The sequence below is a fragment of the Chlorocebus sabaeus genome, chromosome 20 (genome assembly GCF_047675955.1).
Source record: "Chlorocebus sabaeus isolate Y175 chromosome 20, mChlSab1.0.hap1, whole genome shotgun sequence".
In the NCBI taxonomy this organism is placed as follows: domain Eukaryota; kingdom Metazoa; phylum Chordata; class Mammalia; order Primates; family Cercopithecidae; genus Chlorocebus; species Chlorocebus sabaeus.
Window position 1 is genome coordinate 113,725,303 of NC_132923.1, and position 14,351 is coordinate 113,739,653.

Sequence of the window (14,351 nt, forward strand, 5' to 3'; positions counted from 1 at the left end):
CCCAAGCCTCGCCGCCACCAAGGGCTTCCACCACAGACCCCTTTGTGTGCCTGCCCCCGCCTCGGAGGCGCCCCAGCCAGCGGCGCTGAGCACCCTCATTGGTTCAACCGACAGCTTCATCGATTGGCTCTCGAGTCGTCCGGCGTGGTCCGTTTTGCCTCGATACTATTGGTCACCTGAGCCGCCTGTCAAGCCGCCTCGCCAAGCGATTGCCCCGCAGCTCGGAGTCCCTGGAAGCAGTTCCGGGAAACCCCGCGTGCTGCCGGGATAGCGTCTCTGTCCATGAGGGGGGGGAGGGGGTGGCGCGCGCGCCATTTCTAGTCGTTTTCAAAGCGCCTCGCGCTGATTCTCACGGGCCCGGCCGCCGGCCCCCGCTCTGCCCTGGTGAGTCTCGCGCCGGCCCGTGGGGGGAGGGGCCGGGAGCCCCGATCCAACCCAACTCAGCCCGGGCTCCGCGCCTGGTCCCGTTTCGTTTGCGCTCCGAAGCCCCGGGGTGGGGGTGGGGACGGGCTGGGGGCGGCTTTGGTCTAGTCCGGCCGTGCGGCTGTGGGCCTAGCCCGGCCGAGACGCCTCTCGCCCTCGCTCTTCCTCCCCCCGCCCCTCCAGCCCGCGGTCCGGCCCGCCGGGCGCTCTCCGCGCGGCCTGCCGGGGCCGGCCGTGCTTTTCCCGCCTCCGCCCGCTGCTCCATGCGGCCGGACCCCGCGAAGGGCCTGAGGCGCCCGCGGCCCTGCCGCTTCTCCCCGCCGGAGTCGCTTCGCTCCCGCCGCGGCCGGCCTAGCCCGAGTGGGATGTGCTGATGATCCGGACCGGCCTGAGGGGGTGGGGGTGGGGGGCGGAAGGCGGGGTGCAAATCCCAGGGTTATCTGAGCCGGGAGAAAAGTTTTGTGTGAGCAGAAACCAGAAGGCCGATTTGTGTGGGAAGCCTCCCTCCCCTCCCACATTCTGCATGCCGCGGGCTGAGATTTGAAGGAAAAAATGACTACTAGAGGCCGTGGAACTTAGGCTCCAAGCGGCGCCTGAAATGGATAATTCTGAGACTGTCAGAGGCGCACCAAATTGGAAAGGCGATCCTTTTTCTTATACGGTAGTAACCGTATTGCCACAATTTTTAAAAAGCCCAGGGCTTCTTGGAAGGTTCAGTCCTTTCACACTACCTGTTTGAGATTTTTGCAGTCCTCAAGTGGCTGAATTGATGTCTCACGAGTCAGTCGTAGGATGAGAGCTCGACACTGCTAAGCCATGAGATAACCGTTAGTCTCATTTCGTTGGTTCTTTTAAAGCCCGTCTCTTAATATGAAGAATTTGCACAGGGAGGTTCAGAAAAAGTCAGGGAGGCGTTAGTGCTGACATCCCGAATTTCCCAGCAGCCCTTTTAAATCTTTAAAAATGTCTCCTTTTTTTGCAAAAATGTTTAGATCAAATGACTCCCGTCACGTTAGTATATTTGCTGCATCCAGAAATATGGTTTGGCTGTGTGGCATTGTGTTGAATTGACATGAGTTTCAAATGGTCTCATATGACATAAAAAGTCTTTTTAAAATGGGCACTTTGTATTTGGCTTGAAGAGAGAGGGCTTTTCTTGATCCGAAAGTTTTATTTTCTGGAATCTAATTATTTTACGTTTTTTTGTTAAAATTTACAAACTTTTTTTGAAAAATTTAACCAATTTCAATATCAACTTGTAGAGCCTTTGCAATGATATGGTAGGCATAAATATTTCTGTCTTGTGCTTAATACACAACTTGTCTTTTTGCTTTACACATACTTAAAAACCCCACCTTAACAGATGTTCATTGAACTTTTCTGTTAAAAATTTGCCTCTTTTCTGTGACTAATAGTATTCCTAGGTGCAATGCTGTAAGGGTCTTGTGATACTGAGAACTTTTGAGTTCTGATGATCTTAAGGTAGTATGTGGGGATGGGGGAGCATGGGAAAACAACTATATGTTCGCAAGGAGATTTTGGGTTTAGGATGCATCTTTATAGAAATAGGTTGTGTTAATCAGTAAACGTATTCATCTCACACAGTACAGTTTCTTGATCAAAAGTGTGACAGTTTCGAATGTTTCCGTTTTTGCTAGTTCATCAGAATTTGAAGCTTGCCTTGAGAAACATCCACCCAGAATTTAACCACAGTCTGCGTCTATTAAGGGCTATCGAGTCTTAATAGTGTTTTGTAATTGTGAGGAGTCATGTTATCTCATTTCCAGAGTAACCCTTTGCATTTTCCTTTCTTCTTCCTACTCTGTACTATTACCTCCTTCCCCTCTTGGTCTTCCTCCCTCTTTCATCAACTTCAACTAAATATCAGTGGACTTTGAAATGAAAAGAAGTTGTTTTAAGCCAGAAGACTGCACCTGGTGCATTTGCACAATGTTCGATAAGCTGTCTGGAAGTGTGGTTATCTTATGTGTCTTAGTACTTTGTAGGAGACTTGTATTTTCTTTATAGATGACTAGGTATCTTGAGTTTCATCAAGAAAAGTAGGCTTTTTCTTGAGATCTACCTTTATGTCTTTTATTTAGTATGTGTTGCAATGTCTTGTTCTGCTGCCTATTATCTTCATCACATTATAATTTCACCACAGACAAATACACTTTAATTCCCTGTCCTTTGAGGCAGTATACAGACTGGCCTTGTATGGTTTATTATTTACTCTCTCTCTTCAGGGAATCAGTCCATTTCAGCATTACCTACAGGCTGAATGTACAAAATTATTTTTGGTAGGTTAATCTGAGAAATCTGGCTGAAGTTTAGCCTAATTAGGTAACGTTTTTTGAAATATTTGGAAGAAGTTGTCTATTCTTCAGTATGTTTTTACATCTTTATTTTAGTGATATGAAAATTTCAACATGTACTTTTTTTTTAAAAAAAAAAAAACAACCTGAACTATAGCTCACTTAGTGTTTTATGTGGACTTAAAACAATTGTTTCGCTTTTAAACTTGGTCATTTTTTCTTTTAAATCTGTGAATGGGAATAGCGAATTAATCTTAGAACAAAAATTAATGTCAAGTTGGTTTTTTTTTTGTTTTCATTTTGTGTTAAGTTAGGTGGAGAAAACCCAAACAACCACCATGTTGAACTAGAGAAAACAGGGCACTTATTTCACACTGATACTGTATTTGAAGCAGAGCCAGGAAAATTTGAAAGTCCTTAAATCTTGATTAAGTGGTCTGTGGGTGTTCATTCTGTTTTTAAACCAAAACTTTTTAAAATTGTGTAAGACCTGAGAGCTGAGGGGCTTTTAGGATTTTGTAGTGATTTTGATCTTTTTACCAGGACACAACAGCTGCTTTTGTTAATCAGCAGTTCTACCTTCAGTAAATTAAAGCCTTTATTTTACCCGGTGTACATGAAGTTCCTTAAAGATCTAATGCTTCCATGTACATTTTCTATGGTTTCACAGGATTATTATTGCCAATTTAGGTCAGATACATCACAGGAGGAATAAATTATTATTTTGATAGAGGTTATTAGCAGCATGTATACAAATTAGTTTAGATAAATCATGCATTGTCCTACAAACTAGTTATTTCTGGCTTAATGTAATATAGCTCCTGAATTTTTTCCAGCAGCATAATAAAATGGCTAATCAGGTGAATGGTAATGCGGTACAGTTAAAAGAAGAGGAAGAACCAATGGATACTTCCAGTGTAACTCACACAGAACACTACAAGACACTGATAGAGGCAGGCCTCCCACAGAAGGTGGCAGAAAGACTTGATGAAATATTTCAGACAGGTATAATATGCATTTCTTGTTTCTGACTGGTTATGAAAGTGAGGGCAAACCACTTTGAATTTTATAGATTTTTAAGGTTAAATAATACTTATTGTTTCTGATCTGTAGAGCTGAATGTTTGTTACTTTCCCTTCATTGAAGGCATATTGGGTTTGACTTTGATGCTCCTTATTTCATTATTTTGAAGCCTTCTTAGTGTTGAATATGCAGTCTTAGTTGTTTCAGAACAGCACATCAATTTGTCTTAGATTTACCACCCATTAAAATGTATGTTTCTGCATACCAAATTTTACATTTTTTTCTTAATCGAAATCAGTCATCATTTTGCTTTTACTTTTCTACTTTTAGCTTCTTAAAGTGATTGTTAAATCAGCTTAGGTCTGATTAGGTGGCATAATAAGATGATAGTTAGACTGTATCGTCTGAAACCATAATAAATGTCAGACTCCTTGAGAGTTTGTGGCTTGTCTAGTTTCTAATAGAAATCCACATCTCTCCATAATTTGGAAGTGTTTGGTTTGTAACAGCTGCTTTTTTTTTTTTTTTTTTTAAATCCAGAAGTGCCATGGTTAAGTGCTTAAGCAAATTTGAACATCTTAATATGGTTGGTTGTAAGTGGTCTGAAGTTTTAAAGAGGGAGAGAAATATTTACCCTTAGGGAGCGTTGTTCATAAATAAATGTGTCCTCATCCTTTGGGGACATAGATGGAAACTTTCTTCCTCTGTGTTGTGTGTGCCTATTCAGATTCTGAGAGAGAATTGAATTGTCTCACTCACAAATGTGTCTTAGGTACAGTAGTAACAAATAGCTGGTTTTTTTTTTTTTTTTTTGTCCTTAAAAAATTTTTAAATCTGGGAAGCTTAGTATAATTTTAGACATTAAAATGACTTATAAAAATGACTCCTGGGTCATGGTCTTATTTGAAAATCAGTCCTCAGGAACTTTCTGTGACATTCTGCCATAGAGAATTGGCAGTGATCTGCTTAGAGATGCTCTCTTGTAGAGTGTTTTGTTATCGGTAAGAGGCTGATGGTTTGGTCGTAGGCTTGGTTTGACAAAATGGATTGATGGGTGTCCTGAGTTGTGGCTTTGGGTGGTGGTATGGAATATTCAAGTAAGACAACTCCAGTTATTTACACATGCTCATTTTGAGCTTTTGAAACAAATCATGGCAACTTTTTTAAAAAGTAACTTTGGAAGTGGCATTACATTTTTTAAAAATTTACTATATGGAATAAAGTTCTTTTTGGCTTTATCAAAATGGAGTCACTTTTCATGTTCATATGAACTTGGGGGTTTTAATCTACAAAATACTTCCATTTTTACATTGGATCAATTCTGAAATATATTCCATGTATATAAATATGACATAAACTTAACAGACTTAAGAAATTATATTTTAAACTTAGTAGATGTTCTGTGTGCAGTTGAATATACTACATATATGAAATGCAGTGTATGTATTTTCTGTCGAGTTTACTTGTAAGTCCATAAAGTCTTTATTGCCATTTGAAAAAGATTGTCATTCTTGACAGTCAGTGTGAATGCCACAGCATCTTTTAAATCTCAGCTTATCACTTCAGAAAAACAAAGAATGCCTTAAAGTATGACTTTCAGAATTGATTAATCAAGCTGCACTTGCATTTGTAGAAGTTTAAAATTATGCCTTTCCGCATTCTGACTGCAGCAAAGTGGATGCTCAGATAAACAAATGCTTTTCAGTTTATCTTTGATGTTCAGGAGAGAAAGTCTTTTGACACTTTTTGGAGAGTGGAAAGAATTACTTGGTAAAATTTGTTTTCACATTTTCCTCCACCTCTTATGTGGTTAGCATCAACTGTAACCGTCTGTAATCTGAAGGTTTATCCTTGGAAAATACAGTGTATTCTTATCACTCTAATATAAACCAAAATTTGTTATATTAATGCATAATCTGTAATACAGTATGTACGTCAGATTTAACCTTCAAGACTTGTACCTTTGGGGGAGTGGGAAATGGATATTAGGATTTGGTGGGGACGGTTTGTGGATATGGAGATTGAAATTCATGTTTTTGGTTGTTGACATTTTATCTTTATTTTCATATTTGTACTGGACCTTTCTATGTAGTATTTGGATAGCTGCATATATGCATATAGTTAAATGAAAATATAGTTTGTTAGTGATCATATTGAATATACCAATTCTTGATTAAACATCAGTAGAGCTTAGATTACCCCTTTTGCTGGAATAACGTTACCCCTTTTCAATTTAATTTTTAGGATTGGTAGCTTATGTCGATCTTGATGAAAGAGCTATTGATGCTCTCAGGGAATTTAATGAAGAAGGAGCTCTGTCTGTACTACAGCAGTTCAAGGAAAGTGACTTATCACATGTTCAGGTAAGATCATTACTCAGAAATGTCTTTGAACAATTAGTGATCTGAGATTATTTTACTATTACTTTTTTTTCCTGTGGAGAAGTGGTGTTTTTTGTTTGTGACTACCTCTTCTTTTAAAAAATTAGTTTAAAGGGAAAAAAGATCTGCTTGTGGCAGAGTTTCAGAAGCACAAGTATAAAGCAAAAGTTTCCTCCCACCCCCTTGTGCAGTGAGTTATTTTAAAAACTTAAAATTAAAGCCAAGTTTTGATGGTTGTTACTATAGGTTTTTACATGTTACTCAGCTTTTTAACATTTGGGGGTTATTTGATCCTGTTTTGTTACCTTGGAGGAGAATGTAGGTGGGAGGAATAGTTTCAGACATCTGGCAAAGACAGTCTAGATGCAGTCACATAACAAATGGAAAGACTGTGTTTTCCCAGGGTAGAAGGTAAGCTCCCTGAGGTCTGTACTGCCTTACTGCTGTCTGCTCCAGTCTCTGGCACTTAGTAACCACTCAGCAAATACTTGTTGAATGAATCAGTGAATATTTTGTTAAAATCCTGGTTTTCTGAAATTTATATTTAATTATATATCTGATCCTTCAAAGATTTTTGGTGATTCTTTTTATTGAATTACTTGTCTGTTCTAGAACAAAAGTGCATTTTTATGTGGAGTTATGAAGACCTACAGGCAGAGAGAGAAACAGGGGAGCAAGGTGCAAGAGTCCACAAAGGGACCTGATGAAGCAAAGATCAAGGTAAAACTTGACTTGGGTAGTTGTAATGAAATTGCATTTAATGATGAGGTCAAATGCTTCTTTCCATGTTTCCTAGAAAGTTTCACTTTTTTTTTTTGAGACGGAGTCTTGCTGTGTTGCCCAGGCTGGAGTGCAGTAGCGCAGTCTTGGCTCACTGCAAGCTCTACCTCCCGGGTTCACACCATTCTCCTGCCTCAGCCTCCCGAGTAGCTGGGATTACAGGCATGCACCACCACACCCGGCTAATTTTTTGTATTTTTAGGAGAGACAGGGTTTCACTATGTTGGCCAGATTGGTCTCTGTCTCCTGACTTTGTGATTCGCCCACCTCGGCCTTTCAAAGTGCTGGGATTACAGACGTGAGCCACCACGACCGGCTGAAAGGTTCACTTTTTGAAACTGGTGTTTAGAAGTGAAATAATTAGAGGAATTACATAAGAAGGATAATTTTGGGGGTCAGCACTCAATTGCATGTTTAATGAAAAGCCCTACTTCATACTCTTCCTCATTCCCTGTTTTGTGGTGATGAATGACGTGTATTTATTGATGCTTCTGCTGGTAGTTTCTTGGATTGATCCAGTAATGTCTCTTGGTTCAGTTATTTTCCAGCCACTTTGTTTCTTTTCTTTTTTTTTTTTTTTTTTTGAGACGGAGTCTCGCTCTGTCGCCCAGGCTGGCGTGCAGTGGCCGGATCTCAGCTCACTGCAAGCACCGCCTCCTGGGTTTACGCCATTCTCCTGCCTCAGCCTCCCGAGTAGCTGGGACTACAGGCGCCCACCACCTCGCCCGGCTAGTTTTTTGTATTTTTTAGTAGAGACAGGGTTTCACCGTGTTAGCCAGGATGGTCTGGATCTCCTGACCTCATGATCCGCCCGTCTCGGCCTCCCAAAGTGCTGGGATTACAGGCTTGAGCCACCGCGCCCGGCCTGTTTCTTTTCTCTTGATAAAAAGGTGTTGTTACCTTTTGAATTTTCAGTTACCTCGGTTTCTTTATTTGTAAAATGGGAATGGTAATAGTGACTACCTCACAGAATTACTATAAGGAGTAAATGAATTAACATATTATAAAGCACTTAGAATAATGCCTGGAATGTAGCAAGAACTATGTAACAGTGAACTGTTGTTATTATTACCATTTTATTACTTAGATAAACAGCTTTGAAAGGTATATATACAGCTTTTAATGAAAGACCAGTGAACCTAATTCGTTAGTTAAATGGATGGATGTTCGTGTCTTGCTATAGTGATATACTTTTTTTTTTTTTGAGACAGAGTCTCGCTCTGTGGCTCAGGCTGGAGTGCAGTAGCACCATTTCAGCTCACTTCAACCTCCATCTCCTGGGTTCAAGCGATTCTCCTGCCTCAGCCTCCTGAGTAGCTGGGACTACAGGTGTGCGCCACCACACCCAGCTGATTTTTTTTTTATTTTTTGGTAGAGTCGGGGTTTCACTGTGTTAGCCAGGCTGGTCTTGAACTCCTGACCTTGGGGGATCTGCCCATCTCACCCTCCCAAAGTGCTGGGATTACAGGTATGAGCCACCATGCCTGGCCTGTGATAGACTTTTTGATTAGAAATAGTTATTTGGTGTTGAAGTTATTTCTGTTATTATTACATTGTAATATGTAATGAAATAATCATATAACTCACCATAGTGTAGAATTAGTGGGATCCCTGAGCTTGTTTTCCTGCAACTGGATGGTACCATCTGGGCATACTGGGACGTAGTGACAGATCTTCAGGCATTAGATTCTCATAAGGAGCATGCAACCTAGTTCCCTTGTATGCGCAGTTCACAATAGGGTTCACGCTCCTATGAGAATCTGATGTGGTTGCTGATCTGACAGGAGGCGGAGCTCACAGCTCAGGCAGTAATGCCAGCGATAGGGAGGATGAGCTGGGCGCAGTGGCTCACACCTGTAATCTCAGCACTTTGGGAGGCTGAGGTGGGCGAATCATGAAGTCAGGAGATCGAGACCATCCTGACTAACATGGTGAAACCCCATCTCTACTAAAAATGCAAAAAATTAACCAGGTGTGGTGGCCCATGCCTGTAATCCCAGCTACTTGGGAGGCTGAGGCAGGAGAATGGCATGAACCCGGGAGGCAGAGCTTGCAGTGAACCGAGATCACGCCACTGCACTCCTGCCTGGGCGACAGAACAAGACTCTGTCTCAAAAAAAAAAAAAAAAAGGTACACTAGAAAGACAGTGGGGGCTGGGCACAGTGGCTCATGCCCTGTAATCCTAGCACTTTGGGAGGCCAAGACAGGTGGATCACTTGAGGCCAGGAGTTCCTGACCAGCCTGGCCAACACGTTGAAACCCCATCTCTACTAAAAATACAGAAATTGGCTGGGCATGGTGGTACATGCCTGTAATTCCAGCTATTTGGGAGGCTGAGACAGGAGAATCGCTTAGACCCGGGAGGCAGAGGTTGCAGTGAGCCAAGACGATGCCACTGCACTCCAGCCTGGGCAACAGAGCAAGACTCCATCTCAAAAAAAAAAAAAAAAAAGGAAAAAGAAAAGAAAGACAGTAGGAAGAAATGGATGTGAGAGTAATAGTAAATGAGAGAAGCTGCATGGAGGTAAGACTTAATGCTTAATTATTTTTTTAAGGATAGAGAACATTTTATTTGAAAAGACTCACCAGTAGAAACGTGTGGGGAACCAGTGTGAATTTTGACTTTGTTTTACCTAACCATAAAAATATATCTCCTAGGAAGTTGGAGTACTTTTTGGAAAAGATTAATATACTGATGCTTGTGTGTTAGATTTAGTATTCAAGTATAAAGAGATGTATAATTATCTCTAGGCCTTGCTTGAGAGAACTGGTTATACTCTGGATGTAACCACAGGACAGAGGAAGTATGGTGGTCCTCCACCAGACAGTGTGTACTCTGGCGTGCAACCTGGAATTGGAACGGAGGTAAGTGTTCTTTAGCTGTTTACCAAGATCTTTCCAGTTTGGAAAGTGTTTTATCTACTATGCAGATACTATACAGATGGGGGAAAATTCTTGATCCCTTTCAAAGTTTAGCTGTTGTTATTTTTTAGATATCCATGTGTATTTTGCTGCCATCATGAGGATGGATAATCTTGTGACTGGTAGATACCCAAATACTTTATATAGGAATATAATACAGAGTTCTTGGAACAGGTTGCTAAAACCATGCTACTAGCAACACACCATTTTAGATACTTGGAGTAAAGTTATTTGGAAGACACAATTGCTTTATTCTGTTTTTTTTTTCCCGCCCCTGAGATGGAGTTTTGCTCCTGTTGCCCAGGCTGGAGTGCAGTGATGCAGTCTCGGCTCACTGCAACCTCCGCCTCCTGTGTTCAAGTGATTCTCCTGCCTCAGCCTCCCAAGTAGCTGGGATTACAGGTGCCCACCACCACACCTGGCTAATTTTGTATTTTTAGTAGAAACGGAGTTTCACCATTTTGGTCAGGCTGGTCTTGAACTCCTGACCTCAAGTTATCTACCCACCTTGGCCTCCCAAAGTGCTGGGATTACAGGCGTGAGCCTCCACACCCGGCTGCTTTATTTTGGTTTTTGCTTTTTGGGGATTGTTTATGTTTCTGTAGAGACTAGGTCTCACTATGTTGCACAGGCCGGTCTTGAACTGCTGGACACAGGCAGTCCTCCCGCCTTGACTTCCCAAAGTGCTGGGATTACAGGCATGAGCCACAGTGCCCAACCAGGTTTTTTTGTTTCTGTTTTCTTTTTGTTTGTTTGTTTTTTGTTTTTTTGAGACGGAATTTTTGCTCTTGTTGCCCAGGCTGGAGTGCAATGTTGCAATCTCGGCTGACTGCAACCTCCGCCTCCCAGGTTCAAGTGATTCTCCTCTGTCAGCCTCCCAAGTAGCTGGGATTACGGGCATGCACCACCATACCTGGCTATTTTTTTGTATTTACTAAAGACAGGATTTCACGATGTTGGTCAGGTTGGTCTTGAACTCATGACCTCAGGTGATCCACCTGCCTCGACCTCCCAAAGTGCTGGGATTAGAGGCATGAGCCACCGCGCCCGGCCAAGTTTTTTTTTTTTTTTAATATCAATAATTTAGAACTGTGCTTGTCCTCTCCCTTGCCTCACCTGTCGCTCAGAAGGGACATAGTATTTACATAAAGATATTATTGATGGGCGTGGATTGCACAAGGGAAGAATGTGGAATCAGATAAAAGATTGAGTATGTTAGTCCATACTTGAACAAAGAAGCAACTCTCCTCCATCGATGTCTTCATAAAGGTTTTTCCATTTGTCTTATTGCTAGCCTATTCTAATCCCTCCCTCCCTCCCTCCCTCCTTCCTTCCCTCCCTTCCTTCTTTCCTCCCTTCCTCCCTCCCTCCCTTCCTTTTCCTTTTACTCTTTTTCTTTTTCTTTCTTTTTTTTTCTTTCAAGTTGGAGTTTCACTCTTGTTGCCCAGGCTGGAGTATAATGGTGCGATCTCAGCTCACTGCAACCTCTGCCTCTCAGGTTCAAGCGATTCTCCTGTCTTAACCTCCCGAGTAGCTGGGACTACAGGCGCCCGCCACCATGCCCGGCTAATTTTTCTACTTTTAGTAGAGACGGCGTTGCGCCAAGTTGGCCAGGCTGGTCATGAACTCCTGCTAATCCTTCAAATGGAGAAAACTATGTGCTGAAAAGTAACCTATTATACGAGTGACCTTTTTTTTTAAGAAACGGTCTGTCACCCAGGCTGGAGTGCAGTAGTATGATCATAGCACACTGCAGCCTCAAACTCCTCCTGACTCAAGCAGCCTTCTTGCCTCAGCCTCCCCAGTGGCTGTGACTACAGACTCATGCCACCAAGCCCAGCTATTTTGTGTTTTGCTCTTGTTGCCCAGGCTGGAGTGTAATGGTGCAATCTCAGCTTACTGCAACCTCTGCCTTCCGGGTTCAAGCGATTCTCCTACCTCAGCCTCAGTAGCTGGGATTACAGGCATCTGCCACCACACCTGGCTAATTTTGTATTTTTAGTATTTTTAGTAGAGGAGAGGTTTCTCCATGTTGGTCAGGCTGGTCTCGAACTCCTGACATCAGGTGATCCTCTTGCCTCGGCCTCCCAAAGTGAAGCCCAGCTATTTTATTTTTTTAATTTTTTGTAGAGACGGAGTCTCCCTATTTTGCCCAGCTGGTCTCCAACTCACGGGCTCGAGTGATCTTCCCTCCTTGGTGTCTCGAAGTGTTGGCATTACAGGCATGAGTCACCATGCCTGGCCTAATAAACTTGGAGATAACCAATTTGAAACAAATAATTGATATGTTAATTGTAAAACACGTATATATATTCTCTCAGATTGCATTGTTCCTTTAGAAGAAAGATGCATTCTTCTGTATGTTAAATGTTATATACAGCAGATATGATTCCAGCAAAATCCCTATATGAGGTCACTAGCCTAAAACCACTCCTGTCAAGCAATTACTTTCAGCAAAATCCTAGTGTAAAGTTTCAGATTTCTCTCATAAAGTTAGATTTCATGAGATTGTGCAAGTATTTGTTGACAGTTTTGAAAATTCAAGAAAAATAGGTTTTTAATGTGTTGCTAGTGGATGTAATAAATTGATTTTAATTGTTGTGATTTTTGATGTGAGGTTTGGTTTTTGTTCTTTTATATTTTCTTCCAGTCATCATTAAACCTTTTTAGGTCTTGATTGAGGAGGTTGAAGTTAAGGTCAGTGCCTGAGACTGTGCAGTATTAAAATTATGAGAGGATTATGATATCTCATTTTTGGATAAAATCTGTAAGTTAACCCATTAGATGAGCATTCATTAACAGACATTGTTGCTAAGTATTGTTCTGAGATGAGAAATATACAAGGATGATAGTAATTTTGAAATACATTTTTTAGTTGTAGTATTTTTGTATTCTTCAGCTAGTATTGTTAAGCTGCTTTGGGAAGCAAGTTCTGTTTTTGTTTTTGTTTTTTTGAGATGGAGTCTCACTGTGTCGCCTAGTCTGAAGTGCAATGGCACGATCATTGACTGCCACCTCCGCCTCCCAGCTTCAAGAGATCCTCCTGCCTCAGCCTCCCAAGTAGCTGGGACTACAAGCGCACACCACCATGCCCAGCTAATTTTTGTATTTTTAGTAGAGAGGGGTTTCACCATGTTGGCCAGTCTGGTCTCAGACTCTTGATCTCACGATCCACCTGCCTCAGCCTCCCAAAGTGCTGAGATTACAGAGGTGAGCCACCTCGCCTGGCCAAGTTCTGTTTTTATTTGTTTCCATTAATATAAGCAGGATTCATGGAGGTCATGACTGTATATAATAAATTCTTATCTGTTTGCAGAATATATCACTGATGTTTTGCAGAGTAATGAAAAGAAATGGTAGATTGAGATCTTACTCTTTGGCTTATTCATGGTGGTGAAGAACCCCAGTGTATTTAACAGAGACCTAAAGTATATGACTTTGTGGCAGCTGAATTTTATTATGTGTGAGAAACTGATACATTTGCAAGATAGCAAATGTAAGTAGGAGCTAGATAATGTAAGAATCCTAATTGATAACCAAAAGACTCTGTTGACTGGGTGTGGTGGCTCATGCTTGTAATCCTAGCATTTCAGGAGGCTTGAGGCAGGAGAATCATTTGAACTCAGGTGTTTGAGACCAACCTGGCTAACATAGGGAGACCCTGTCTCTATAAAAAATAAAAAATTAGCCGGGCCTGGCGGCATGCGCACAACTGTGGCCTCAGCTACTTGGGAGGCTGAGGTTAAAAGGTCAGTTGAGTCTGGAGGTCAAGACTACAGTGAGCTGTTATTGCGCCACTGTACTCCAGCCTGGGTGACAGAGCAAGTACCTTGTCTCAAAAAAAGAAAAGACTTTGGATGACTTGGTTACTTCCTTTATTACTGTTGAAGTACTTGATGGATAAATTGTAGACAGCTAAAACTTTTTCTGGGTCTTCATGGCTGATGAGTGAAGAAAGAAGTGTTATTATGGTATCACTAGATTCTGTTGGTTCCCAAAAGGGAGGAGGGTTACCTGCAGATGACTGAGTGCTTGCTCTGAAAGGGCTCACATGGATCCAGAATGACTCAGGACTAAAAAGTTAATAAAAGGAAAGTATTCCTATTTCATTTTAGTTAATTAAAAATTGAGCTTAAAAACTTTAAAAGAAGGCCGGGCGCGGTGGCTCAAGCCTGTAATCCCAGCACTTTGGGAGGCCAAGATGGGCGGATCACGAGGTCGGGAGATCGAGACCATCCTGGCTAACCTGGTGAAACCCCGTCTCTACTAAAAAAATACAAAAAACTAGCCGGGCGAGGTGGCGGGCGCCTGTAGTCCCAGCTACTGGGGAGGCTGAGGCAGGAGAATGGCGTAAACCCGGGAGGCGGAGCTTGCAGTGAGCTGAGATCCGGCCACTGCACTCCAGCCTGGGCGACAGAGCGAGACTCCGTCTCAAAAAAAAAAAAAAAAACTTTAAAAGGAACAGTGCTGAATTAGTTTTTGAAAACTTTAGCCTTTTAAATTCTT

The 14,351-nt window shown here is 41.9% G+C and overlaps 1 protein-coding gene across 3 annotated transcripts in view; it reads left to right on the plus strand.

The window, feature by feature from the left end:
• The first annotated feature begins 259 nt into the window (after window positions 1-259).
• The window catches only part of HNRNPR (heterogeneous nuclear ribonucleoprotein R), a 33,884-nt gene continuing 19,792 nt past the window's right edge, over window positions 260-14,351 (plus strand). Inside the window, exons 1-5 of one of the 3 annotated variants that reach the window (XM_038003492.2) lie at window positions 275-384; window positions 3,575-3,743; window positions 6,006-6,124; window positions 6,755-6,862; window positions 9,675-9,788. In XM_038003492.2, the coding sequence (XP_037859420.1) occupies window positions 3,587-3,743; window positions 6,006-6,124; window positions 6,755-6,862; window positions 9,675-9,788 (498 nt within the window). In that variant the 5' untranslated portion in view covers window positions 275-384; window positions 3,575-3,586. Of the gene's footprint in view, window positions 385-3,574; window positions 3,744-6,005; window positions 6,125-6,754; window positions 6,863-9,674; window positions 9,789-14,351 lie in introns of all 3 variants that reach the window. The other 2 variants (XM_038003521.2, XM_038003631.2) reach the window with 2 other exon arrangements.